The sequence below is a fragment of the Penicillium citrinum genome, assembly GCF_028827155.1.
Source record: "Penicillium citrinum strain IBT 23319 chromosome Unknown utg000009l:1.0-4274883.0:1.0-4276374.0, whole genome shotgun sequence".
Classification (NCBI taxonomy): domain Eukaryota; kingdom Fungi; phylum Ascomycota; class Eurotiomycetes; order Eurotiales; family Aspergillaceae; genus Penicillium; species Penicillium citrinum.
The window spans coordinates 1,912,824-1,938,250 of NW_026622694.1; the positions used below are offsets into that span (position 1 = coordinate 1,912,824).

The 25,427-nt window shown below is 48.0% G+C and overlaps 9 protein-coding genes across 9 annotated transcripts; 5 read left to right on the plus strand and 4 right to left on the minus strand.

Annotated features, from left to right (window-relative positions):
- Nucleotides 1-10: 10 nt before the first annotated feature.
- Nucleotides 11-695, minus strand: N7469_010187 (uncharacterized protein; the record flags this gene model as incomplete). The annotated part of the gene is made up of 2 exons (XM_056649092.1): nt 11-544; nt 606-695. The coding sequence occupies 2 exons, from the start codon at nt 693-695 to the stop codon at nt 11-13; spliced, it is 624 nt and encodes a 207-aa protein (XP_056496223.1).
- Nucleotides 696-1,238: 543 nt separating this feature from the next.
- Nucleotides 1,239-2,219, plus strand: pup1 (proteasome core particle subunit beta 2; the record flags this gene model as incomplete). Its single annotated transcript, XM_056649093.1, has 3 exons — nt 1,239-1,364; nt 1,440-1,487; nt 1,566-2,219. 3 exons carry the CDS (start codon nt 1,239-1,241, stop codon nt 2,217-2,219), a joined length of 828 nt encoding a protein of 275 aa, XP_056496224.1.
- Nucleotides 2,220-2,499: 280 nt separating this feature from the next.
- On the minus strand, nt 2,500-4,741 carry N7469_010189 (uncharacterized protein; the record flags this gene model as incomplete). Its single annotated transcript, XM_056649094.1, has 2 exons — nt 2,500-2,793; nt 2,816-4,741. 2 exons carry the CDS (start codon nt 4,739-4,741, stop codon nt 2,500-2,502), a joined length of 2,220 nt encoding a protein of 739 aa, XP_056496225.1.
- Nucleotides 4,742-5,422: 681 nt separating this feature from the next.
- N7469_010190 (class I SAM-dependent methyltransferase) lies at nt 5,423-6,586 on the minus strand (the record flags this gene model as incomplete). Its single annotated transcript, XM_056649095.1, has 4 exons — nt 5,423-6,114; nt 6,195-6,356; nt 6,418-6,497; nt 6,549-6,586. The coding sequence occupies 4 exons, from the start codon at nt 6,584-6,586 to the stop codon at nt 5,423-5,425; spliced, it is 972 nt and encodes a 323-aa protein (XP_056496226.1).
- A 6,021-nt stretch (nt 6,587-12,607) lies between these two features.
- On the plus strand, nt 12,608-15,714 carry N7469_010191 (uncharacterized protein; the record flags this gene model as incomplete). The annotated part of the gene is made up of 4 exons (XM_056649096.1): nt 12,608-13,171; nt 13,224-13,427; nt 13,483-13,837; nt 13,886-15,714. The coding sequence occupies 4 exons, from the start codon at nt 12,608-12,610 to the stop codon at nt 15,712-15,714; spliced, it is 2,952 nt and encodes a 983-aa protein (XP_056496227.1).
- A 646-nt stretch (nt 15,715-16,360) lies between these two features.
- On the plus strand, nt 16,361-18,328 carry N7469_010192 (uncharacterized protein; the record flags this gene model as incomplete). Its single annotated transcript, XM_056649097.1, has 1 exon — nt 16,361-18,328. The coding sequence occupies one exon, from the start codon at nt 16,361-16,363 to the stop codon at nt 18,326-18,328; it is 1,968 nt and encodes a 655-aa protein (XP_056496228.1).
- A 260-nt stretch (nt 18,329-18,588) lies between these two features.
- N7469_010193 (BSD domain-containing protein) lies at nt 18,589-19,865 on the plus strand (the record flags this gene model as incomplete). The annotated part of the gene is made up of 2 exons (XM_056649098.1): nt 18,589-19,516; nt 19,579-19,865. 2 exons carry the CDS (start codon nt 18,589-18,591, stop codon nt 19,863-19,865), a joined length of 1,215 nt encoding a protein of 404 aa, XP_056496229.1.
- Nucleotides 19,866-20,335: 470 nt separating this feature from the next.
- N7469_010194 (RanGTP-binding protein) lies at nt 20,336-22,619 on the minus strand (the record flags this gene model as incomplete). Its single annotated transcript, XM_056649099.1, has 6 exons — nt 20,336-22,094; nt 22,165-22,199; nt 22,263-22,328; nt 22,394-22,451; nt 22,505-22,536; nt 22,599-22,619. The coding sequence occupies 6 exons, from the start codon at nt 22,617-22,619 to the stop codon at nt 20,336-20,338; spliced, it is 1,971 nt and encodes a 656-aa protein (XP_056496230.1).
- Nucleotides 22,620-23,133: 514 nt separating this feature from the next.
- N7469_010195 (translation termination factor GTPase eRF3) lies at nt 23,134-25,384 on the plus strand (the record flags this gene model as incomplete). The annotated part of the gene is made up of 2 exons (XM_056649100.1): nt 23,134-25,245; nt 25,309-25,384. 2 exons carry the CDS (start codon nt 23,134-23,136, stop codon nt 25,366-25,368), a joined length of 2,172 nt encoding a protein of 723 aa, XP_056496231.1. The 3' UTR covers nt 25,369-25,384.
- Nucleotides 25,385-25,427: the final 43 nt, after the last annotated feature.

Sequence of the window (25,427 nt, forward strand, 5' to 3'; positions counted from 1 at the left end):
ACACCGTTCCTCAGGACTTGCCCATTCGCCCCAATACCAGGTTGCCCGCCTTGAGGTCGGCAACTAAGAGTTCACCATTGGCTGTGACTAAGGCGACAAGGTTGGAGGTGGGATCGGGGTTTGGAACCAAAGCACGGATCGAAGCACCATTTGTTGAGACAGATAACGCAGGCTGCGCATTATCATTGTTGAGGTCGGTTGTTTGAAAGACGGATACCTGGGACCCATTCTCAGTGGCCAGGATTAACGCGTCGTCACTCGCGTTGAATGCGACATGTGTTGGACGAGTGGGCAGTGGAATAGTCGCAAGTGGCTGCAATGACTTTGTCTTCTTTTTCTCTCCATCGCCAGGCGCCTCGATGGCTTTTCGAATTGATTCGGTCGTTGCGACAACCAGCGCATCAGGGCCAGCAGCAACTGCAAGACCTTTGCTTTGCGCGACAGCTAGCAGAGAGCAGGTCGGAGAAGGAAGGGCATCATCAGGCCAAGGGGTAGGGAGGATACGGATGTTGCAATCGCCAGAGACACCTTTAAATCCGATCTCCTAGATTCGATGTTAGACAGGATTCCTCGAGATTCATCATTCAAGAGAGAACGCGACGTACATCAGTAAAGAAGTCCGAGAGCTCTGGGCCAAGCTCTGCCGGAGCACTCCCTCCAGCAGAGTTCGAGTTTCCAAAGCTGCTGAAGGCCATTCTGAGTTTATCGTAGTCGCCTGATACTGAACGAGAATGGTCGCCTAGGGGTGAACCGGTCTTAGAAGCATTGAGCGATGGGGAGCTCGGCGGCGTTGGAGAGAAAGAGCGTCGTTGGAGCGTCTGAGGACTCCGGTTGAAGAGATGTAGGGTGCGCTGGAAAATCTTGAGGGTTGCCTCTCTCTGACCAAGAGAAGGCAAACGTGAAAGAGAAGGGAGTAAATACCCTGGAGATGTGGTTGGGGGGGAGGAAGGCCAGGTGCAGTTGAAGTTCGGAAGGCCCGAAAATGTTCACAAGGCAAAAACAGCCCATCTGATGCCTTATGGGTAAGGCATCATTTCAGGCGGCGGGAGCTTCGTCACTTCCAAACAGCTCCCTCTCCGTCTTCCTCTCTTCCTCTTGACTTATCATCAGTGCAAGCTCTCTTCATCTCTACCATCTCTACCATCTTTGCTTTCTTCTCTATCAATTTTATTGAATTTTGAGTATCCCACTGTTCCTAATACCCGCCTTCGGCCTTTACGTTCCCTCGCGCCGTGACGATGCCCGGCTTCGACTTCTCCAACTTCAACCGCAACTCGGCTCTCCATGCCAGGGGTGTTCCCCTCCCTAAAGCCACCAGCACCGGTACAACTATTGTTGGATGTGTTTACGACAACGGCGTTGTGGTAAGCTTGCAATTAGATCTCCGCGCTTCGGACTGAATCCGTGACATCGAGAAGCTGACCCGGCGATGAACACAGATTGCAGCAGATACCCGAGCTACCAGCGGCCCTATAGTAGCAGACAAGGTACGAACAACACATATTGAAAGGCTCTGTTGCCCCTGACTTTGGCAATAACAGTGGCTGACAAACATTTGCCGGTAGAACTGCGAGAAGCTTCACTACATCGCCCCGAAGATTTGGTGTGCTGGTGCTGGTACCGCCGCCGATACCGAGTTCACCACTGCTCTCATTAGCTCCAATGTCGAACTTCACTCTCTATCGACGGGCCGTGACCCCCGTGTGATCACTTGTATGACAATGCTGAAGCAACACCTCTTCCGATACCAGGGTCACATCGGTGCCTATCTTGTGGTTGCGGGTGTGGACCCAACTGGTGTCGGTCTCTATACTGTTCACGCACACGGATCTACGGATAAGCTTCCCTACGTGACAATGGGTTCTGGTTCTTTAGCAGCCATGTCAGTGTTTGAGTCAATGTGGCAGCCGGATCTGGACAAGGATGGCGCGATCAAGCTCTGCTCTGAAGCTATCAAGGCCGGTATCTTCAACGATTTGGGATCTGGTAGCAATGTCGATGTGTGTGTCATTGAGAAGGATAAGCCAACCCAGCTGATGCGCAACTATGAGAAGCCCAATGAGCGTGGACAGAAGGAGCGCAACTACCGCTTCCCCCGTGGTACTACTGCGTGGTTGAACCAGAAGATCATCAGCAAGGAGGATATGAAAAAATATGTCACCATTGAGACCTTGTCTGGAGATGACAATTTGGCTGAGAGGATGGAGGTTGATTCTTAGCTTTGTTGGTCGACTCAACCGGGGACAATAAGTTAGTGGTCTTTCAGTGAGAAGGCTCAATTAGACCGAAGCTAGTACCTCAATATATTGTACCGCTGTATTCATGACATGAAAGGCAACTTGCCTGTTTTTTTTTTGGGGTTTACGAATGCACTTTACTACGTGATTAGTCTTTTCCAATTTACATCATACTTCAATGATATCCAGGTGTTGGTGGATTGAAATTTCTTATGGGGCGTACGCCTCGAAATAGGGTATAATTATTTACATATCTGACAAGTTAGCTCTCCTCGTATTGGATAGGCCTTCCTCTGGCAATCACAGGCCCATTCACAAGCTCCCTGACAACCCCTGGTCCTTCGAACTTTTTGGCGATCCAAAGAATATACTCATATTGAGTGGGTGAAACCCGCCGCCCTTCACGACGATATCGCACGACACCCGCATGGTACATTGCTCGCACCAAAGACGGATGTACAGGGCCCCCCGTGTCGACGCAAATAGTCATATAGCCAGTGAACAAGGTGGAAAGACCGGGAAGGGTTGAGTTGCTTGCAGCAGGAGAACACAACCGCTAGTTGATGGATGAAATCGACGGCGAGGTATGGATCAGGGCTTTTGCTGTCCCGAGGCTCTGGGTGATAGCGCACTAATGCTTTTTCGTCGGGGTGTGGTAGAGGCACCCAGGCTTTGTGAAGACAGAGTTTCATTGGTGTATGGTTGTCGAGAAGTCGGAGGACTGACCAAACATCCTTTGAATCTCCAACCCGAGCGAGATGAAGGCACTCCTCCACGGAGGCAGGGCTTGTTATATCCATATTGCGAAACATTTGCTCAAACGTGCCATGGAAAAGGCCTCGAATTCCTCTATAAGCCGAATGATCTGTCCAGATCTCTGTCAAAGATATCTGAGCAGTTTCCAGGCGCTCGAGGGTTTCTCGAGTAGCTTTGGATGTGAGTTTTCCTAACTTGAGATCAACAGCCAGCAAAAGTAAACTGTTGAAGGGAAGATTCAACCGATGTATTCCCTGCATGAAATCTGACAAGAAAGAGCCATCGGTTCTTTGTGTGGTAGTCTCGTAGAGATTGAGCAATAAAGAGATAGGTAAATCTGTCTCCCTGAAGCTTTGGTTGTAGAGTGGACCCCAAGTGCGGCTCAAGGTTCTGAGGATCCAAAGACGCAAAATGATCTGAGATTGTATCGGCAAACCTAAGGCGGAATGTTCATCCGGAATGTGCATATATGCCACTGGCATATCAGACCAAATCTTTGAAGTCGCAATTCCGGAAGCCGCTGTGGTCTGCAGCAAGCAGTTCCTCCATCGATTGAGCAATTGGTGACGAGTCTCGTTGTCAGATGAGATTGAGGCAAGATGCTCGGTTACCGTAATGATACACGTAGCTGCTATATTCGGATCGATCTGGTCCAGAAATTGGCCAACACGCTTGAACATTGTTTCATCAATCCCATCGGTGGATTTGAGACGTTCAAGGACTAGCGTTGAAGGCCACATCTCATTTGACCCCATGTGGTGAGTCGCGATGACAATTTCCTCGGCAAATCGTAAGTTGCCGACTCGTACAAGCTCCTCAAGCCAGGTGTCTGTCACCTGTCGATCTAGGTCGTGATACCCGAGAATATTACACTTCCCAATGGCTTTCCATAAAGTGCGGTTGTGTTTCGACAAAGCTTTCTGATCCCACGCATCCAATGTCTTGTTGCGTTCAATGAGTATTCTTGGCAAAGTCTGAATGATCAGACACAGCTCATTCGTTGGTACTAATCCCAGTTCCAGCCCGCGGGCTACTGCATTCAAAACTGCAATTCGTCTCGATCTCTTTCTTTTGCTTTGCGCGAACAATTTCACGGCTGCAATATAATTCCCAGAGCCATATGTATTCAAAAATGGGTCTTCCAAGAATGCGATCGCTTGGGTGAGATCCCCTAATGAGTGTTGGATGATATGATCGAAGATTTGTCGGCTGAATTCTGGCTCCCGGTGGAGGTCAATATGCAGTCGGCGAATGAAATCACGGGCGTCTTCGATATCCCAATTGTTGTGGTCTAAAAATTTCTGTAGAGCCTGGGCACGAGTTGTAGGGTCAGGGTTGTTGAAGGCGGCTGAGGGGTTATTCGGAATGATGAAATCAGGGGATTCGGGTTGAGGATCGTGAAAAGGCAGAGCATGGTCAGGAGTTCCAATGGCATGGCTACTGAGGCCTTTCCAGGAGTCAGATTCAGAGGTTTGTTGAGTCCTGTCCGCGCTGCTGAACGCACCTTGGTCGAATTGTGTTCGCTGCCACGGGTTCTCCGTCCACATCAGATGTTCGCGCCCATTACGTCCAAATAAACACGCAATATCCTCAGGCGGCCCAGCACCAATCCCTGCGAGGGCCGTATTCCTCCGCTTTGCGAGACGTCTTCGTGCCTCCAGGGGTCCTGGTACACAGCTCCCATGACGGCGTTGTCCATTGGCGAATCGACGAAAAGTTGTTGCTAACAAATCATCGCTAATCCACATATAATCAAGACTTGGTGTAGAAGCCGGTTTCAGAGCATGCCTGCAGGCATGTCTACCAAAAGACATCGGTCTGGGAATGGCATATGCGAGCCCAATTGGTGGTGGTTGGGAGTTCGGAAGCATCACAGCATCGACTTTGATTGCTGCACGGTTTGGTCTTGGCATTCAATGACTAAGCTATTTCATTGACCAATGAATGGTCGTGAATTAGTTACTAGAAAGAGTGTGATCGTACATCCAGCAGTATTAAATGAATGTAGAAAGTATTATCTGCAGGAGCTATTTCGTGGAGAAGGATACCTCTCTATGTCTGGTAGGCATACTGACATGAGCCGCGTAATTTGTTTCACCAGCTGGTATTCCAAATGGTTGTTTCCATAAGGGCATCCGTGACACTACATAGTATGTACGCTAGTGTCACGTTATTATGATGCTAGTATACGACAAATAAGAAGGGAAAAGGAATAAATGTTTCAAAAAAAGATCTTCAAATCCCAAAAGGCTATGCAGCACATTAAAAAGCCATACGCCATTCAATGCATAAAAAAACGAGTAAAAAATTCCTCAACCAATGGTATCTCAAGCCAATCATCTGAGCGCAGAAACAATCAAATCGTATAGAAAAGAGCATCAAAAATCGGCAATAAAGAAGTGAACGTATGCTGTTGCTGTCGTTAGGGCCTAAACTTCTCCCGGAGAAGGTTTTCGGCCAGTTACGATAAAGAAGTCCATGTATGCATGCACGTTTCTGTCTTGTATACTTTTCCTCACGTTGACAAGAAAAACCTCGATTTCCGGTTTGGACCAGCCCAGTGCAAGAAATGGTTTGTACGACCACCCTGATAGAGCTTCGAGCCAATTGCTTTCGCTCCATTTGCCGACTTCCTTCAAATGGTCATCAGTCGGCCAGGTATTTGTCGGTATTTTGAAGACCTGTTGCTTGACATCGACGAAGCCCACCTCTTTCATCCATCGTTCGATCCGTGGGGCAATTCGAAATTGCCGCGAAGGCTCAACATCCTTGCTAGAACGCATATTAAGGTCGTACCAGTCGTGCAGGGCAAACGCGCTATAGCCATCCGGGTTTTCAGGTGGCATCGTGCCATCATCACATTTAGGCTTCGGGTCCATTTCATGGCATTCAAGATAAGCTCCTGGTTTCGTATATGTGAAGGCCTTTCGTAGTAATTCTTTGAACGATGGCATAGCTCCAGTCATGTGTGAAATATGAACGAAATCGAAGTGATTTGGGTTCCATAGCCAATCATCTTCTGTGGCATCATCAACCAAGAAATGAACATTTTCGGGCACTTCAGTAGGTTGAACTGGAGATAAATCTGTGCCTGTGATTGCGGCGTGAGGAAAAAGAGGAGCTGTGGAATTGGAAGGGAAAAAGACATGAGTTCTCAAGTACGTCACACACGACCTGTTTGCTGGGAGCAGGCAAACTTACCCATCTCTATCGGCCATATGCCAGATCCGGTGCCAATATCAAGAATTTCCTTTGGATCTTCTAATGGGACATGGTATAATCGGCCACTCATGACCAATTTAAACATATGGTGTTGCATATCAAGACGATCAAGTTCTTGCTCGTCGTTTGGATAAGGGTAGGCTTTCCCGGCAGATTAGACAACGTCTAAAGATAAAGAAGTGGGTGGAATTCAACCACTTACCTCCTTCATGATACCTGTGATACCTTCGTCCATTCTCCATCGGATAGTCTGTTACGCTGTCGGTCAGCGACTGCGTATCACTGTCGCTCATACGTTAGCTTCCATTTATGCCCATATACCAGGTGGTATACGAGGAGCCACATTCTCGAGTAAAGACAATGCTTGCCATCCTCGCAAAGAATGATTGATTTTTCGGGGATCATTACCAATCGCTTTTTGTTTCCTGCATATTCTGCGTCAACATGTGCAAGAAAATATTTTGATACATGGTTTGTTGAAAGCAAGTAATATCGGGTTGATAAAAGCAAAAAGATAGAACGGACATAGTGGGGTGGGAGAATTTTTTGCAGAAAACAAAAGAGAACTTACGGAGGATTTTGGGCCCATGCTGATCACCTCAGGTCTAAATCCGGAGGAATCGACCGAGGAGGTGGGATTTGCACAGCCAATCCTAAGAAGGGTGGGACGGGGACAGCAATCGACGCCAGGATGGGATATTGGTACTGTCGAATGGGGTCTGATGCGTGCTTGCAAGAATCATATAACGTCTTTCACGCAGCTCTCCAATCACTGAAGAGGTGACTCAGTGCTGGTACACGTTGGCGACAAGCTAAGGACTTTAGTGAATGCGCTACTTAGGCCAGCGAGGATGGTAATCCTCCATCTCACGTCCCACACTTGATCGACATTCGGCGGTATGCACTGGCCAGGAAGGATTTGTTGTCAGAGTAATACAATATAATTTTTGGAGGAATCGAAGAATCGGTATGGTAGTGAGAGTGGCTGAGACAGGCGATTGGAGTATACTGTAATAAATTTGCCCTTGATCCTTTTGTTTCTTTTTTCGGGTCCTTGTGAGCCCGACAGCTTGGGTTAAGCTATAGTTTGGCAGAGCGGGAGGACGATCCGGACAACTATAAATCAGTTGGTGGTCAGAGATCGACATGGAAAATGTTGTGAAAACCAAGGCCCGCAGAGGGGAAGGAGTGGAGTACAAGTGCGTGCATGAATGGGGTACAAGGTTGAGCCAGACTATACCGAGCAGTGGACATCCATGAACATCCATGAACATCCGACGTTTTGGCGGGGATGAGACACTTTGAGCGGGCCGGTAATGAAACCCCAGGCGAAGCAGTAACAACAGGGAATATAGCAGATGACAGATGAATGGAAAAACCGTACTCAAAAAGTAGTGTTCAAAGAAAGAAGGAAAGTGAGGAAGTTATCATTTCTTTCATGATCAACCTGGAGGTTGATCTTCGAAACTTGTTAATTTTGAAATTAAATTTTATTGCCAGTTGAATTTTTTTGGGGCTGGATTTTTTCAAATCATTTGCGAATTTAATTTATTTTCTATGTGTGGTAGTTGATCTTTGAAAGCGGAGCAGGTGAAATACGCGATACACAATAAAATACCAACCAATCCTTTCCTTCTTGGGTGGTTGGAGCACAATCCAGATTCAAGATCTTTCCAGGATTACGAAGTTGGGATTGGATTCAAACCTCCCCTGCTTGGACGCCGGCAACTAAAGCGATATGATCCAGTCCGTCGGACTCGAAGGAGGTGGGGCGCAGATGTTCATTTTTCATTGTGATTACTAGAAGTCATAGTAGTAAGAAATATAGAAAACGGTCAATCCGGTCGTGCTTCTTCAGACCCTGTGTCATGAATACTTTATGGACTTAGCACGGTCCCAATATATCAGATCTCTATCGGCCATTTCTTATCAATATCACGCTGAGGTCCTTGTAGAATTGCAGATCGACCAATAGTCGCCAGTCCCAGTGGGCTGGGAATTGTTAACCAGCCTAACCACTGGTATGGAACTTGAGCTTCGCACAGCAAATCCCCGTCTCAAGACATGTGTATTCAGTCCTGCAGGGCTACCCCGGTCACAGATCATATTAGGAAACATCTTTCTTATTTTATTTTATTTTTTATGTTTATGTATATATGTTTCTTACTTCTGCTTCTCGCCTAGAATAGACAGAGCACTATAAACGCCAGACTGATATTGCAGAGTATGTACAGCATACTACAATAATTACATGAATGTTACAATAAATACACACACAACTACTATGTATGTACTGTACTGCACACAGTGGGATCCACTGCTGCTAGACTAGATCGAGAAATGGCAAAGTAATACGATGACAGAATCACTGATCAACCACTGAAACTGCAAGCCCTTAGCCCCGCAGTGATGGTTTGAAGCGCATTAGGGTGGAGCTGTCACGACAAACTGCCTTGCAAATCATGACGAGCCTGACAGCTTTGCTGTGGGATTTTGTCTCGCGCCAAGGTTTCCCTCGCATTTTCTTGCGCCGTCCTTTAGAGTCAAGCCAAATCCCGAATGCAGGCGTGAACAAATTGGGCAACCTAGTGTGATTCAGACCTCCATGACAGGACGGATGTTAGTACCTCGCCTAAGTTTGGTTTAGCTCTTTCAAGTCTCCTGCCGCATTAAGTCGGGCGGTGGAAAAGTTGATTGATATGTCAGATATTAACTCCAAGCAACTAGTCAAGGTCGCAATCGGGCCATGATAGTACGAGCAATATGGTGCGTGGGACTCGGGTCTTTTAATATTTCATTTCCCTTCAGATGTAGAGAACGGAAATACTTAGTCCAAGAAAGTATGTATATATGTATATTCCTGATGCCAGTGGAAGATCACGAGAAAAACGAGAGAAAGAAAAAAAAAAACAGTCTATTCTAGCGAGAGGCCAAAATGCAGCGAAAACGCCTCGTCCGTCATATGTCGTTACAGTAGAGATGGGGGAGCCTTTGGCCCCCATGTTTTCCAAGTTCCAGTCGATAGCTCGAGCAATGATAGTCGGGGGAATCCATCCAGCTCCTATCAAGTTAGCCATCTCACACCGGTTCACCACGTAGAATAATCCAAGCAGGATCATGTCTTGTGCAGAAGCTATGACGAACTCCAATCTCTCTCATCCATTGCTCATATGCAGCAGGATCATTTAACTGTAGCCTATGGTCCGCTACTCGCTATTCAATACATCATTGCTTCACTTTGCATCTGACTCCATGGGATAAGTGCGTGAGAGGTTGATCCCACTTCAAAAGGATCTTAGCCAATTTCGGGTGGGGTTGGGCATTGATTCCAGATAAGCGAAGAACTACCTGATGCTCCACTAATAGTAGGAATGGAGTTTTGTCGCAACATTAACCTCGGGAATTTGGTACTTGTATTGTGCAAAATAGGCGATTTAGAGGACAAAAATGTTCACATCAGGGCCAGTACATACATACTACATACCTGAGTTTCAGTGTAAGCTCTGTATTCGGAGTACCCCGAGTATTGAGTGTACTATGTATGCAAAGTCCGATCAATTAGCCCGAAAAGGGTAATCTAAATATCTATATGTGAATACATACATAGAAAAAATAGACCCTTGCAGATAGTAGAGCGGTAAGATGAACAAAGAACCCCCGTCAAAGCCCCAAAAATAAACAGGACGGATGCCATGGCGCTGGGATCCCGCTCATCAGGAACCTGGGGGACTTTATTCTAAATTGGACGAGTCAAAACAGGTCGCCCCGACCCGACTGTTGGGATAGGTGTACGGAGTCCCATAGTGTCGGTAACGCCGGCGCAAGAGCCAAATTTCCCAGAATGGGGCTCTGGATAAGTCAAATCATACATAATACTTCTAATATATATTATCAGTGGTCTTCTATTTGAGAAGTAATTACTTCCATCGGGTCCAGCACCTCGCGAGAATACTAAGGTTCATTTTGGGAGGGGTCTCGTTCTGGCTTGTAATGGGAGTACATGTCCGGAGTAGACTCCCGACCGAGAATCTCCGCGGTGGAGACAACTCATGTTTGGTACTGGAGGGGCCTCGCTTGGGTAGTTGATCAAAGTCACCAATTGTCGTAGATGGTAGTGTTGCGGGCTTTGCAGTCTGTTTTGTCGATGTTTGCTACTTACAAGAGAAAGACATGTACTATGTATGAGGTGCCTAAATGTGGGCTTCAGCCCGAAAAGAATGCTCTGGCTCTGGAACTTCAAGTAACTAGAGGTCCACGGGCATATACATACATAGTACATGGACAGGACAAATACAAAAAGTTTTTTCTCCGTAGCCGCGGTCTCCTGGCAGGCATTAGTCCCTGCACAAAGGCGAGTCGAAACACCACGTTACACTCGCTGTTGACCGAAGCCCGAATATGCTGGTACCCTGCAGATCAGATTCTAACCATAGTACATACCTGGGTACTTGGAATTGATAATCTGGCCATGAAACTCTAGGCTCGCAGTTATCCGGTCAAGTTGCAGCAAACTAACCTGGAGCGTCTGCGAAGATGCATTCACATACACAAATCACAGCAAAGAAACATTCGATTTACCATCCTGTTGGGTCGATTTGACTAATTTCCCGCCGTACATACATAGTATACATAGTACAGAGTATACACACAAATGCAGGGACTCCCTGCATTTGTGTACCTACTCGTAATACCAATGCCAGCCACAGTTGTTATTCCGAGAATCTTCGTGCTTCGGCAGGAACATCCACACTAGTGATAATACCGCAAGCCTCAATAACTAACTAACTACATACTACTAACAGGCTACCTATAGTTAGTCTTGACTTGCGCCGTCACCAGGCTACGTGGCCCATGCTTCAAGCGTCAAGTGTTACCGGTGGGGTAGATCCCCTCGTTAGTAAATTTAAATGTAGTAAATGCTCCGCGGAGAATCCTACCTGCCATAAACATGTTCGTGAAAGGCCAACCTGCTGAAGTACCTGCTGAAGCCTATCAAAATACGATCATACTAGATGTACTATGTTCTGTACATTTCAGTCAACTCGGTAGTAATTGGACCAAATTCGCTGCGGGGATAATGGATGATCGGTGGCAGCGGTCCACCACAACGCGGAACATCGGGCTCGGTTACGAGCACGTTCCACCTCTTCCTTGATGGAAACGTGAAACACGACGCGAAAGTCAGAAATCATTTGGGTATTTGGAATCTGTAACCTAAAGTGTAAAACTCTTTCGTCGTCAACTTTGGCCAAGTGGAGTACTGGCCCAATCGGATTAATATACGAACGACAATGCATGAGTGACACGGCTCGGTCGCTGTCAGCTGCAAGAGAAAACTTGAACTTACGGACGGAAATAAAAAAAAAAAGAAATAAAAGGATTTGCGACGATCACTAATGTCTTACAATGAGCTAAAGCACCAATGATCTCTCATAATCCCAACCTTGGGATTGTCTTTTCTAGATCACCCAGGAGCTCTTCCGACGATGCATCCACCGCTAATGGGGTTGGAGGGGCTCCAGGCGGCTCTAAAAGAGAAGGTGGAAAGCCAATGATCATCACCAACGCAAGTAGTAATTTGTCATTCTGTTTATCCTGCTGTTTAGAGTATGCCAATCATCATCATGGGCATAACCTCTAGATTTATACGAAGGTCCACAGCACTATAGTATCGCTGCCGCTAAGAGGTTTTCTCTGAGCATTATTTGGAAGTCTGCCACTAACCTAGTACTACTACTTAGGTAGTATAACTTGATTTGATTTTATGACTACTTCTACTCATCTATTCTATACTAAGCTTCAATTCCGGCGTTGGTCCGAGATAAGTCTGGAATGCTTATCTCCTAGTATATCCAGGGATTGAACGCCTTGAACTGGAGATTATACGTCTAAGTTACCTCCTTGAGCAAAATGAAGTGAAATTGGATTTCGAAAAAGTATAAGCAACTTATTTCTTGGGTGCCCTGGCATTTTGCATCATGGAAGATCTGGGTTCCAAGGTCGGCTGGGCAACTTACTGGTCATTCAAGTATAAGTGGACTAAACTTGAGTCGTACTGCTCCAAATACTACAATAAGCTTGTAATAATATGAAAAAAATAACTTATTGAACTAAGATTAGCCATCTATTTCTATAGTTCGAGCTATAGCTAAGAGTCACATGATCTATACTGGGCGATGACGCAGAGCCCCCACCAGTCAACAACTCGAACCCTTGAAGTCTTACAAGGGCTTGTCTCGCCTGAAGTGCCAGTTTCCATTCGGATTGATTTGGAACAGAACATTAAAATAGGCGAGATCCAGGTAAATACGGAGCTAGCTATGCGCGTCGAATCGCGTATACCGAGCCCTTTAGGATTCAACCGGTCTTGATGCGCGAAATAGACGCGAGATATGGCCCGCCAGTCACAAGCCCGCTCCACGCGGGGAAGGGCACCTCGAGGCCGCCAGCTACAGACTGATACAACGCGAGCCGAAGATATTCCAGATGTCTATGAACAAATGCTCGCGGAGGCGGAAGCCCGAGATCCTGCCCAGTTCCACTCAGACAGACCGATCAAGCGACGGCGGGTTGGCGATATGAAAGCCATTCCTGTAAATTCTTCACAGCCAAGGAACACGGGAACTCCATCACATCAAAGCTCTGCGCAGCAAGTTCAAACAATTTATGATTCATCTAGTTCGGATGAATCCGACGTCGACTGGGAAGACGTCGACATCTCACAATCTGCAGCGCCGGGTCCATCGAGTGCAGCCTTGGCAATTCAAGGTGATGATGAACCCTTGGAAATTACATTGGGTCAAGAGCAGCAAACCAGGAAGATAAACATTCAGAGGAGAAAGCCGGTCACAGCGGCTGAGAAGAAAGTGCGGCTAGACGTCCATAAATCCCATCTTCTATGTCTTTTGAGCCATGTCAGTATAAGAAATCGATGGTGTAATGACGATGAACTGCAAGTATGTGAAAGCTATTTTGGCTATGTTATACGCATTACTCACAAATCCATAGAAATCCTTGAAGAGAATGCTTCCAAAAAGAATCTTGGCACTTCTGAATCCTGATGAAAACAAACCGCAGTTTAGCAGATCTACAACCTTCATCGATGGTCTCAACCAAGCTGCGGATATATTTGGTCGAAAATTCCGCATCACAAAACCAGGTCTAAAACGTGCACATTGGGCGGAGGGTGAACAGCAGCTGAAGCAAAAAGTGGTATGCGTCTTGTACACTGATATTGTCCGAATGCGTTGGTGCTGACAGTGAACAGCAATGTATTATGTCCAATACCGAGGTATTTCTTTCTAGGGAAGATTTTATCTCACAAGCAAAAATTATGCAGGGCTCCCGGGACTTCGGTGCCCAATTATTTTGCGCGCTGCTACGTTCAGCCGCGATAGAATCTAGGCTTGTTTGTTCTTTACAGGCGCTTCCATTTTCCGGCACAGTCAAAGATATGACACCATCTAAAAAGGATCTTAACTATATCGTTGTCTCGTCGGATGACCACGAAACTTCGACAGATGAGCAAAAGAAGGCGGAAGGTTCTCCATCTACGTCTCGAGTACGACGTCTTGGTCGCCCTGAATTCAGGGCGCGTCCGGCTAAACCCAAACCGCGCCCAGGTATTTTCAAGATTCTATTTGGAACTGTAGCACAGCTAATCTCTGTAGACTTTCTCTCTCAGCAAAATTTTCGAGAATCCTCTTACCCGGTCTTTTGGGTTGAGGCGTTCAACGAAGCGATGCAAAAATGGGTTCCCATCGACCCTCTAGTCACCAAGACCCTTGGAAAGCCATCCAAACTCGAGCCACCAGCAAGCGATCCATATAATAGCATGAATTATGTGGTTGGTTTTGAAGATGATATGTCGGCGAGAGATATCACTAGGCGCTATGCAAAAGCTTACAATGCGAAGACACGCAAGTTACGCGTGGAGTCAACGCGCAATGGAGAGAAGTGGTGGGACAAGACGATCAAATTCTACGAAAGGCCTTTCTTCGAGGACAGAGACGAGCTAGAGATCAGCGAATTGACTTCTAAGTCCGCAGCTGAGCCTATGCCCCGGAATATCCAAGATTTCAAAGATCACCCTGTTTATGCACTTGAACGTCATCTACGCCGCAACGAAGTTATATGCCCTAAGCGCGTCATCGGTCATGTCGGCTCGAGCAAGAGTGGCGCGAATAGCGAAAACTTGGACTCGGTGTATCGTCGGTCAGACGTGCACACGGTCCGAAGCGCCGATAAATGGTATCGACTGGGCAGGGACGTCAAAGTAGGCGAACAGCCTCTGAAACACGTGGACTCAACACGTCCAAAGGGCGGGCTCGCCAGCGACGATGAAACAGATGAGCCGGAGCAAACAGCACTCTATGCGGAGTATCAAACAGAGATATACTGCCCACCACCGGTCGTGCAAGGAAGAATACCGAAGAATGCCTACGGAAATCTAGATATCTATGTCCCCAGCATGGTTCCCCCGGGCGCAGTGCACATCCAGCAGCCAGAAGCGGCTCGAGCGGCTCGCCTGCTCGGAATAGACTATGCAGACGCCGTCACTGGATTTGATTTCAAAGGACGCCGAGGAACAGCTGTATTTGGTGGAATAGTGGTTGCTATCGAATATTATGATGCTGTTACAGAGGTCTTGAGAGGGTTTGCTGATGACAGACAGCAAGCCGTCTTCGAAGCAAGAAGTGCAGAAGCTCTGAGACTTTGGCGTTTGTTCTTACTGAAACTCAGAATTGCAGAGAGAGTAAAAGGTTATGCAGAAGTGGAAGATGGATCAAATGTCTCTGTGGCAGATGTGCATTTTGATGATGAAGACGCTGGAGGCGGATTCTTCCCTGACCCTGACCAGCCAACCGAAAGCCCTCCTCCTTTTCCTTCGAAACTAAAAGCGGAACTTGGCGTTGAACCAAATTCATCGAGTGAAACCAATTTGATGAATGAATCTGCAAACGGAATTGGCCATGAAGATAACTCTTTAGGAGGTGGTTTTGTCGCAGGGGAGGCTCCGATTGACGACCATGCGAATGTTTCTGCACACGTATATGACGACACAGCAGGCGGCTTTATACTGGAGGGCCCAATAAATGAAAACTTAGGAATATCCTCGGTAGCTGCAGAGGTACCACAAAATTTGAGGAAGACAAGGAAGCGAGGCGTTTCCAACTGTCCTCGATACGAGCTCATTGTGGTTCCCAACCAGACTGAGTCAGCGACCAAAGAGAACGATGATGTCTTGACTCTACGAGGAGACAAATCTCAAGAAATTGAGGGCTCATCTGAGCAAGCTGCCATCGCTATTGACTCTTCGGCAAATGGCGATTCAAAGTCTGCCAGCGTGGAATTACTTTCCAGGCCTCCTTCTCCACCCGTACTGGAACCGAACGCTCAACCAGTGGCAGGATCAGACAGTGAACTTGAAAAAGGCTCTTTACTCTCGGAGGACCCTGAAGATGAAGACGCGGTCCCAGACTGGCTCATGTTTGACTGAATCGGCTGAGCATTTGTATATTTCATATGATCTCTGTCATGGAAATCGACATATTTGATAAAGAAAACGAATTGTCAGCTAAGCCCAGTTAGAGTACATAGAAATAAAATAATGGTGTATGTCCATATATTCACTCCGGCCATGCACTTTCCATGCTAACCGAACCCAGTGGAGGTTATATCTAATATATGCGGTATATAAATTAGGATCATCAAGTAACCAGCTACCGCATCATTGGATAGGTATCCAACCAATCATGATGTTTTCTCAGTAAATTCCACTAGGTCATGTCTATTGTATTCATACATATAGTTATTACATTCTAGAGCCTTGTCTCAGATCTTGCCTTCAATATTTCTATGTTCGACCTCCAACATCAATTTTCTCCGCAAAAATGTGCTCTTAGTATCTTAGACAGTGACGTTCATGTACGACTTTCAAAGTCAGGTTTCATTCTCACTGATTTCCACGAAGCACAAGACGTTGACACTTTGGAGCCTGAATTATGGGGCTGCAGCCACTTGACGCGTCGTCGCGGTCGGCCTTGTAAATCGGGCATCTGTTTTCCGAACGTCATGAGCGAGAACCTTCTCTTGCGGTAACCTGCTTGATCTTCAGTCCTCATGTCAATTTGAGTTGAATTGCGATGAAACACTCGAGGAAAACCGGAATATTACCAGAGGATAACAATAATCACTTTCGCACACCACGAAAACCCAGTACAGCAGCGACACATTTGCTCTCCAGAAGCACCACATCAAATACTGCCCCATCTCCAGCAATATCAACACCTTCGACAGTGAGGAAAGGGAACCCACTACCCCCTATACGGGCTCAATCAACCCTTACACAAATCGACTTCATCCCACAACCGACGAATGTTGACAATGATCAGTGGGATTATCTGGCAGAGGAGCACCATGATGGTGCACAGAATAGGCAGAAGTCTGCCCATTTAGACGATGGATCAGAAAGCGAAACGGACTATCGGCCTCCGCTGCGGACTCGGGCGAATTCCAGCAGATTCGAAACAAATAATGACCACCCAAAAAGACGAAGGAAAAGCAACATGACGCCAATTCGGACAGTCGGCCAAGGCCAGAGCCTCCAGAGTGGCCAAACACCAAAAGCAAGCGGCGCTGGCAGGGGCAAACGAAAATCAACGGAAAAGCAAAGTGCAAAGCGTGACAAGACCCTCACGCAAATGGATTTCGTGCGGAGATACATTCCGATAGAAGATTCAGATGACAATGATGTGAACATGGCCTACATACAGCCGTCACCTCAGTTGCCCATCGAAAAAGACGAGGCTCGAGAACAGGATGCATCTGCTACGATCACAAAGGCAGTAAAATTTGAGCCTACAGTCTCATCGAAACGCAATCGCAGAATGCTTGAACATGAAATCGATCTATCAACAGGCGAGACAATTACATCCGGCGAGTCTCAAAATACGAATATGCTCAATACTCAAAAATATGCCCCGCCGTCAAAACCGCCATTAACACCACAAAAATATCGCAAGCTCGAAATTCCCTCTTCCCAGTCTCCTGAAAGTCCCGGATTAACAAGTATCACATCATCGCAATTTAACGCCGCCACAAGATCCCCTCTGAAACGAATACCATTGAATTTTGGACTGCAAGAAGACATAGTGAAGCAAGAATCTCCGCCCGCGTCGTTAATGGCTGGCGATTCACAATACCATGAGAACGCCTCGCAAGCCAGATCACCAACACGTTTATCTTTGTTCCAAGAGGAGAATGCGCAGCAAGAGCAGTCTATATCTGCAGATGTTGCGAAAAAGGTCAACTCTCACGTGGAAGAGTCTGACTACATGGAACGATTACCCGAGGACAAAGGGTGGAAACCCCATCGCAGCCAACGAGAGCGAACCGTAGTTTATGAAACAGATGCCGAGTCAAGCGCGAGTGAATTTGACCCGGCGGAGAACGAATCTCTTAATCCGACGAACGAAGAAATCTTACGAGAACGCGTATCACATTTAGTCGACGATGGCTCTGGCTTACCGAGCGATGATTCACAAGAGCCTCCTTTGCCAGAAACCCAGCCTCCAGAAGACCTAGGCTTCGACCCTCCTTCTGAACCACCGATGTCAGATGCGTCGGCTTATTACCAGAGGGTGCAACCTGCCACTCAATTTCCACTTGAACCTGTTCCAGCTTTGAATACACAGAAATTACACGAGCTCTTCCCCAACGACGACAATACCCAGTCCCCTCAACACAAACCAGTACCAGCGCATTCTTACCAGAAATTTCAAGGTCCATTCCTGCAATCTCAAACTCAGGGTCAAAGAGAGAACCCGGAACAAGATCATACCGAGGTTGTGCCTGAATCATCGCCCATGCGGGAACAACAAGACCATATGGACGAGGCTGACGGCAGTGTCTTCCAGCGACCTCCTGCTCCCGGCTCTGTAGTCCAAGTTGAATCATCCCAGCCTGTCCATCGAGGGGACTCAGGCCCTGGAAATATATTGTCACGCAGTCAACTTTTGACATCTAGTGTGATGGAGAGTATAGCTCTTCCTAATTTCTGGACGGCAAGTCAGGACAGTGTGGGAGAACCATATAGTTTACCCGAACATTAAATATACTAGATAGATATATGCTTTTATGAAAGATACCCTTTGTATGAATCTACAACGTCTAAGTATTTATACAAATGTTAATTTTATCTCTTTCAATTCCACTTGTATACTTCGGGCTTCAAACATGTCGATCCATGCGAGTTTGTTTAGTTTGCGTCGTGCCAAGTCAAGCCGAGCGGGGCGGTCGGCCCGTCGACGAACGCGGAGGGTTGACGACTTCAATTGTTTGTTCGGGAGATCTTCACCTCCGCCACTACGCAATGGATATCGCATACGATCACATCCAGGAAGAAATCTTCGCCTCAAAGCAGGAGGAGGGGACTTCTTCCTCAAATGCGAACTCCGGGGCCGACAAAAACAATACCCCTGACCTGAACACCGAGTTACAAGAGACCTTTCGTGCCTTCTCCGCCAGTCCGTGGGGCACCCGAATAGGCGGCCTTTGGGATAATGTGCGCAAGCAAGGCGAGACCTACTATGAGGGTGCTCGCCAGGAATATGCCGCTGCTAGCGAGGAAGCAGTCAAGGGATTTTCAAACTTGAGGGATAGTATCGTCGACCAAACAAAGGGGCTTTCTCTCAACACTGTGGCTATGGCTACTAGCGGTGAACCACAGAAGGACGAAGCAACTACACCAAGAGCCACAAAGGAGGGTGAAGCTAAAGATGGGACAGAGGCAGCTAGTTCGAGTGGAGAGGGATTCATTTCGCGATTCAAGGCCGAGGCCGCTCGGCGATTAAAGGATATTGAAAAAGCCGAGGAAGCAGCAGATGAGGCGCTTATGCGATTTGGAATGAACATCGGTCAGCGACTACGTGAAGCTGTGAGCATTGTGCCCCCTGAGTCAGATGAGTCGGGTAAGCTCTTATTCGAGAGTAAGGATGCCGATGGCAAACGAGTGATTCACGCCACACGATTCGAAGCCCAACTTCACGTTATCCATTCAAACATCGACAGTTTCACCAAGGATCCTGCTAGTGACAAGTTCCCTGAATTTAAGAAGGATTTCAGTGTCGATAGAAAGACAGACGATATCGCTGCAAACCTCGAAAAGTACCCTGAGCTGCGCTCAGCTATGGAAAAGGTTGTCCCCGAAACGGTCGACTATGCTGAATTCTGGACCCGCTACTACTTCCTGCGTCTGGTCATTGAAACAGAGGAGAAGAAGCGCAAGGAACTTCTAAAGGGTATGTAATTTCTCACTTCTCTGCAAAGCATAGCCTCATGCTAATGTATTTTTATTGAACAGGTGCTAGCGCTGAAGAGGAAGAGGAGGTCGGCTGGGACGACGACTCTGACTCTGAATCCCAGTCTCCGTCTACCCCTCAAGTCCGCCCTGGCTCCCAGAAGCCTGAGGATACCAAGGAGACACCCAAGGCGGAACCACGAAAGTCTAACGATCAGCAGTCCCAAGCAGGTAGCGAGTCAAGTTACGACGTTGTAAGCGGTGCCACCACCCGCAACCCTGGCAGTCCTAAAGAGAAGAGCCCAGCTGCCGATCCCAAGGCGGATGATAGTGATGACGACTGGGAGTAGATGGCTTCAAGGCACTATATCATATATCCTAGGCAGAAACAGAAGACGATATTCTCTGCTGTGACAGAAGCTTAAAATCAAACTTTGCTTCTGTTCATCGGGACTTGGGAGGGCTAGCTGCCATGTTAATTTCTGCCACTTCCGGGGAGTTTGGTTCATCATGGGCGTTCTTAGGGCTATTCTTGAGTTATTAAGGCTCTTTTTCTCAGCGATTGTTGTTCTGTATCTTTGTTTCCTATCTGTTTCATTGCTTGAACATGCACATCTCTATCTACATATCCCTTGTCAGCCATACACTGGTGCATCTATGATTATTTCCTTTCCAAACAAAAAGTAGATGACACTCAGCGTATAGGTATCAGCATACCAGAGACATCTGAATTAGTATTCCAATATCTTGAGGTAGATTCCTACACCGCAAGGAGCAATGGTAACCATATCATACACATTCCAACATACTAAATAACACTTCACTCCGCTGTTCCACTCCTAGTCTCTCCGTTCCTCGAAGAACCGGGTTTCTTTGCCAAAGGCGAAGCTTGTCTCGAGTCTGCACTATCCGAGTACGCCGGGGTCATTCCGCGTAAGTTACTAGGATTCCGTCTATCAGATCTGATACCCGGTGATCCTTTACGTGGCGGGGTCTCCGGGGTATGTTCTCTGGAACGAAACTCGAAACCCTGTGGCACTCCTCCAGGAGAGTATATTGGCTCTCCATCACGCGGGGAAGCAGATGGACTATCGTATCCGTATCGGTATTGGTAGTCCTCACCACGAATTTTGACGGGGCTCTCATCGTAAGGATCCCACCCAACGCGACGTCGTGCTTCAGAGCGTAAGCGTTGGCGGTGTTGTTCGTCGCCACCTGCGCCAGTGGAGGCAGATTCCTCGAGGAAGAAGTTCAGAAGTTCGTCGCTGATCGCAAGGTGTGACTTTTGTTGGAATTGTTGGAGAGATGTGAGGCGAAGAAGTGTCTCGAGAAGAGATAGCGAGGTGCGAATATTTTCGAAAAGAGGGTTCGAGACAGTTGTAATTGTGGTGTTGGCGGGCTGGGGGGAAGATGTTGAGGTGTGTTTCTTGTCGCTGATTGATAGATTTTCCATCAAAGTGGGATCGATGCTTGAATCTCTATCTCGTGCATTGGAGGTCTCAGGCTCGGACTCGGTGTCGGAACTTTCATCTTCATTGTAGACCTCGAAAGCAATCCATTCCGGATCTAGACCAGATGGCAGCCGCCACTCTTCAGGGATTGAGTCCTCATGAAGTGAGTCGAAACTTTGCTGTTCAGGACTCCTGCATTCTCCTAACTGTGCATTAAGTTGTGCTTGCTCCTCATCTTCGTGCTCTTCCTCGGACTCTTCTGAAGCTTGATCATCGTGGGCTTCAGAACGTTCCATCATATGGCGTGGTGGCAATGCATTTATGTCCCTTTTGAGTAAGATAACAGGGTTGTTCGTTTCTCCGTCCGAACTGATATTGAGTATGCGGCCGGTGTCAGCATAGAAGATCTTAGATATTTGATGAATCGGCAGAATCTCGCGGATTCCAGCACTCGCAACACCTTCATAAGAGTAGGGTTGGGCTTCATTCTGCTCAAACGTGTGTACTCTCCCATCATCCAAGTCTTCTACAATGAGGACTTGATAAGCATATTCATCAGCTCGAGCCGAAGCAGGAAACTGTGGAACTTTGGAATCGACGTTTGAATAGTAGAGTCCCATGGGAACACGTCGAAGTTTCAATCGTGCTTTGTGCATCACTTCCTTCCAGGTCGTCTCTCGGATCGATTCCTCGTCATGGGGTCGCAGATGCCCGGCAAACAACATGTACATGGAAAGAGTAAATGTTGGCCCAATTTGGACGGCTTGAGATTGTGACATCGAATACTGAGTATCTCCTGCTGTCAAGAACGTACTTGACTGCAGAAGTCGGGAAGGCGAAACAGTTGACGGCAGGTTGGTTGACAATTTTGCGCCCGAAGTCGTGATAGCCAAATTCATCAACGGGACCGCATCCTCAATCCTAGTGAGCAATTTCTTGATGTCTTTGATGATAAGCTTGATTTCTGCGACATTCTGTATTCCACCTTTGGTGGATTTAGATGTCTTGCGTCTAGACTCCTCGGATGCAGCCGCTCTTGCCAGTCGCTGCCCCAGCGCCTGGATATCCCATCTTAGAGATTTTGTAAGGGCAACAGCGGATTCAAGAGATGTGTTCCCACGTGCCGCACTATATACGAAGTCAGCATGATGGACTCCATACTTGATAATGGGTTAAAATGTTTCAAGCTGTGGCATACATCATTTCAATCATATCGATCGACGGAGAGATGACCTTCCAATGGTATTAGCGACGACGAATCCTCTCTTTAGTCGTAACGCGACACCCATTGTATACCTGAATTTTGCTGTGTAAACGCTGTTGTAGAGAGAGCAGCTCTTCGCGGTCTTCACCATCTACATTCTGATTGGAAGGAAAAAAGAGTCAGAAGGCTATCAACTTCCTGGAAGGAGATCGTCTATGCGTACCTTCAACAGGCGTGACGATTGGCGTATTGCATAGGTGGCTGTTATGCCAATGCCCGATCTATGTGGAAGATTAGAAAGTTGACGCATGACATGAAACTGCTCCACACCTACCGTATGGCATAGTTCATCGCCTGTTGGGTGAGCTGTTTCAGAGATACCAGATTAGGCCTAGAGATCGCCATATCGATTTGCAAGGTTGACGCACACGAGTGAGAAAGACATCCATTTTGACTAGATACAAGCCTCAAGGGCTGAGAGGACCGAGTCAACAGCTATTTGTTTTTCTTTTGTTTTTTGGTTGCCCCTGAAGCACGGGCTGCACCTGACTTGTTCCTGGCGGCTTCTTTGAATCGAAAAAGCAACCAGTAGAGGGGGGCTCTTATCGATAGATCTGCCCAACGAGGGGTGACCACGCCCAATTGGAGTTGGGTGAAGAATGTCGCCACCAGTTAAGGCCCAACTATGTGGGTTTAAGCCGGAGAAAATCCTGCACGATTTAGATCATTGACGGATTTTCGCATAAGAAGCTTTCTGGAATAATCATCGAACTAAAGCATATCAAAAGAAAGATCGCCGACTGTTTGAAGCATACCCAGTCACCTGACCAGACAGCGGGGAGCCGAGCTGAGTCATCCAATTTCAATTTGATTTTGCAGCCCCTCATTGTTTGACCTCCACCTTAGACTATCGTGTCGCCATTCCCCGAGTCCTTGGTTGCGTCCCGGATACCCCAAAGCACGATGTCGAACCAGACCCCCGAATCCTGGGAGGATGAGCTTTCCCGACAGACTGAGGGCGTCAACTTGAACGCACAGTCGCGTGCGCAAGCCCCCTCGTTCACGCCTGGAGCCGCATCTTTTACACCGGGAGCTGCCTCTTTCACGCCAGGTGCCAATGCTTTCGTTCCCGGACAGCAATTTCAGCAGTACGGTGCTGGCTATGGCTACCCTCAGTATGGCCAGCAGGCGTACGGCGGCTACCAACAGCCCCAGCAACAAGCTTACGGCCAGTATGCTGCATACGGCCAACAGCCGGGTGCCTATAACCAGTACTATAACCAGCAGCCCGGGGGTTTCCAGCAGCAGCAGCAGCCCCGACAGGCCCCTGTTGCTGCCCAGCAGCCCGCTCCATCTGCTCAGCCTGCAGCCCAAGCTGCCCCCAAGCCCGCCGCAAACTCCTCCGCAGCCCCACCTAAGGCCAAGGTCCTGTCCATTGGCGCCACATCCTCATCTACCGCTCCTAAAACTAAGGTTCTCTCAGTTGGAGCCCCCGCCCCCGCTCCCGCCGCGAAGACCGAGACTGCATCCAAGGGTGATTCGAAGGGTGCCGCGGCTGCCGAGGCCGGTGCTAAGGTAACTGCTGCCAAGGCCGTCGATAAAACCGACAAGAAGGCCGATTCCAAGGCCGCCTCTAGCGGCAAATCTTCTCCCACTCCGTCCGGTGGCCGCTCTAGCCCTGGCCGCTCCAGCCCTGCCCGTGGTGCCGAAGCCGCAAAGGCTGCTCGTGACGCTAATGCCGTCGCTAAGCAGCAGGCAGCTGATGTGGATGAGGCGACTCTGAAGGAAATCTATGGTGAGAAGCGTGAACACGTCAACGTCGTCTTCATCGGTCACGTTGATGCTGGTAAGTCCACTCTTGGTGGCTCTCTACTTTACTGCACTGGAATGGTGGACGAGCGAACAATGGACAAGTACAAGAGAGAGGCCAAGGAAGCTGGTCGTGAGACTTGGTACCTGTCATGGGCGCTGGATCTGACCCAAGAGGAGCGTTCTAAGGGTAAGACTGTCGAGGTTGGCCGTGCTTTCTTCCAGGTCACGATTCCTCATGACGACGGCCCCATCACGCGCCAATTCTCCATCCTGGACGCCCCTGGACACAAGTCTTATGTCCCACACATGATTGGTGGTGCCTCTCAAGCCGATCTTGGTGTTCTTGTCATCTCCGCTCGTAAGGGTGAGTACGAGACTGGTTTCGAGAAAGGAGGTCAAACCCGTGAACACGCTCTGCTTGCTCGCAATACTGGTGTCAGCAAGCTTGTTCTGGTGGTCAACAAAATGGATGACCCCACTGTTGAGTGGTCTGAGGATCGTTTCAAGGAGTGCACAGTCAAGGTCATCAAGTTCTTGGAAGCTCTTGGCTACAAGAAGGCAGACATTTTCTGCATGCCTATCTCCGCTCAGCGTACGATTGGTATCAAGGATCGTGTCTCCAAGGAGCTCGCCCCGTGGTACGATGGTCCTTCCCTGTTGGAATATTTGACCGACTTCAAACTTCCGGAGCGTAAAATCAATGCTCCCTTCATGATGCCTATCAGCGCCAAGTACCGTGATATGGGTACCATGTGCGAGGGTCGCATTGAATCTGGTGTCATCAAGAAGAATGGCACTTACCTTATGATGCCAAACCGCACCGATGTACAGATTGCCGCTCTTTACGGCGAGACCGAAGATGAGATCCCTACCGCCACCTGTGGTGATCAGGTTCGCATGCGTCTGCGTGGTGTCGAGGAAGAAGACTTCTATCCCGGATTCGTTCTGTGCTCCCCGAAGCGCCCTGTGCACTGCGTGTCGTCCTTCGAGGCTAAGATCCGTATTTTGGATCTTAAGAACATTATGACTGCTGGTTTCAACTGTGTTCTTCACGTTCACTCCGCTGTCGAGGAGGTCACCGTTGCCGCTCTTCTCCACAAGCTTGAGCCTGGTACCGGCCGCAAGAGCAAGCGCCCCCCTCCTTTCGCCAACAAGGGCCAGACCATCATTGCCCGCATTGATGTCACTAGTACTGCCGGTGCGGTTTGCGTTGAGAAGTTTTCTGACTACGAACAACTTGGACGTTTCACTCTGCGTGACCAGGTATGCGATCCCCTTTCTACTCTGTATGGACTTCGAGGAAACACATGCTTACATTATATTTAGGGTCAAACCATTGCCATCGGTATGATCACCAAGCTCATCTTGCCGGATGGTGAGGTCTAAAGGATCTTCCGATTACATATCTCCCTCTTAAAAAAGCAAAGAACTAAAAGTGATACTCC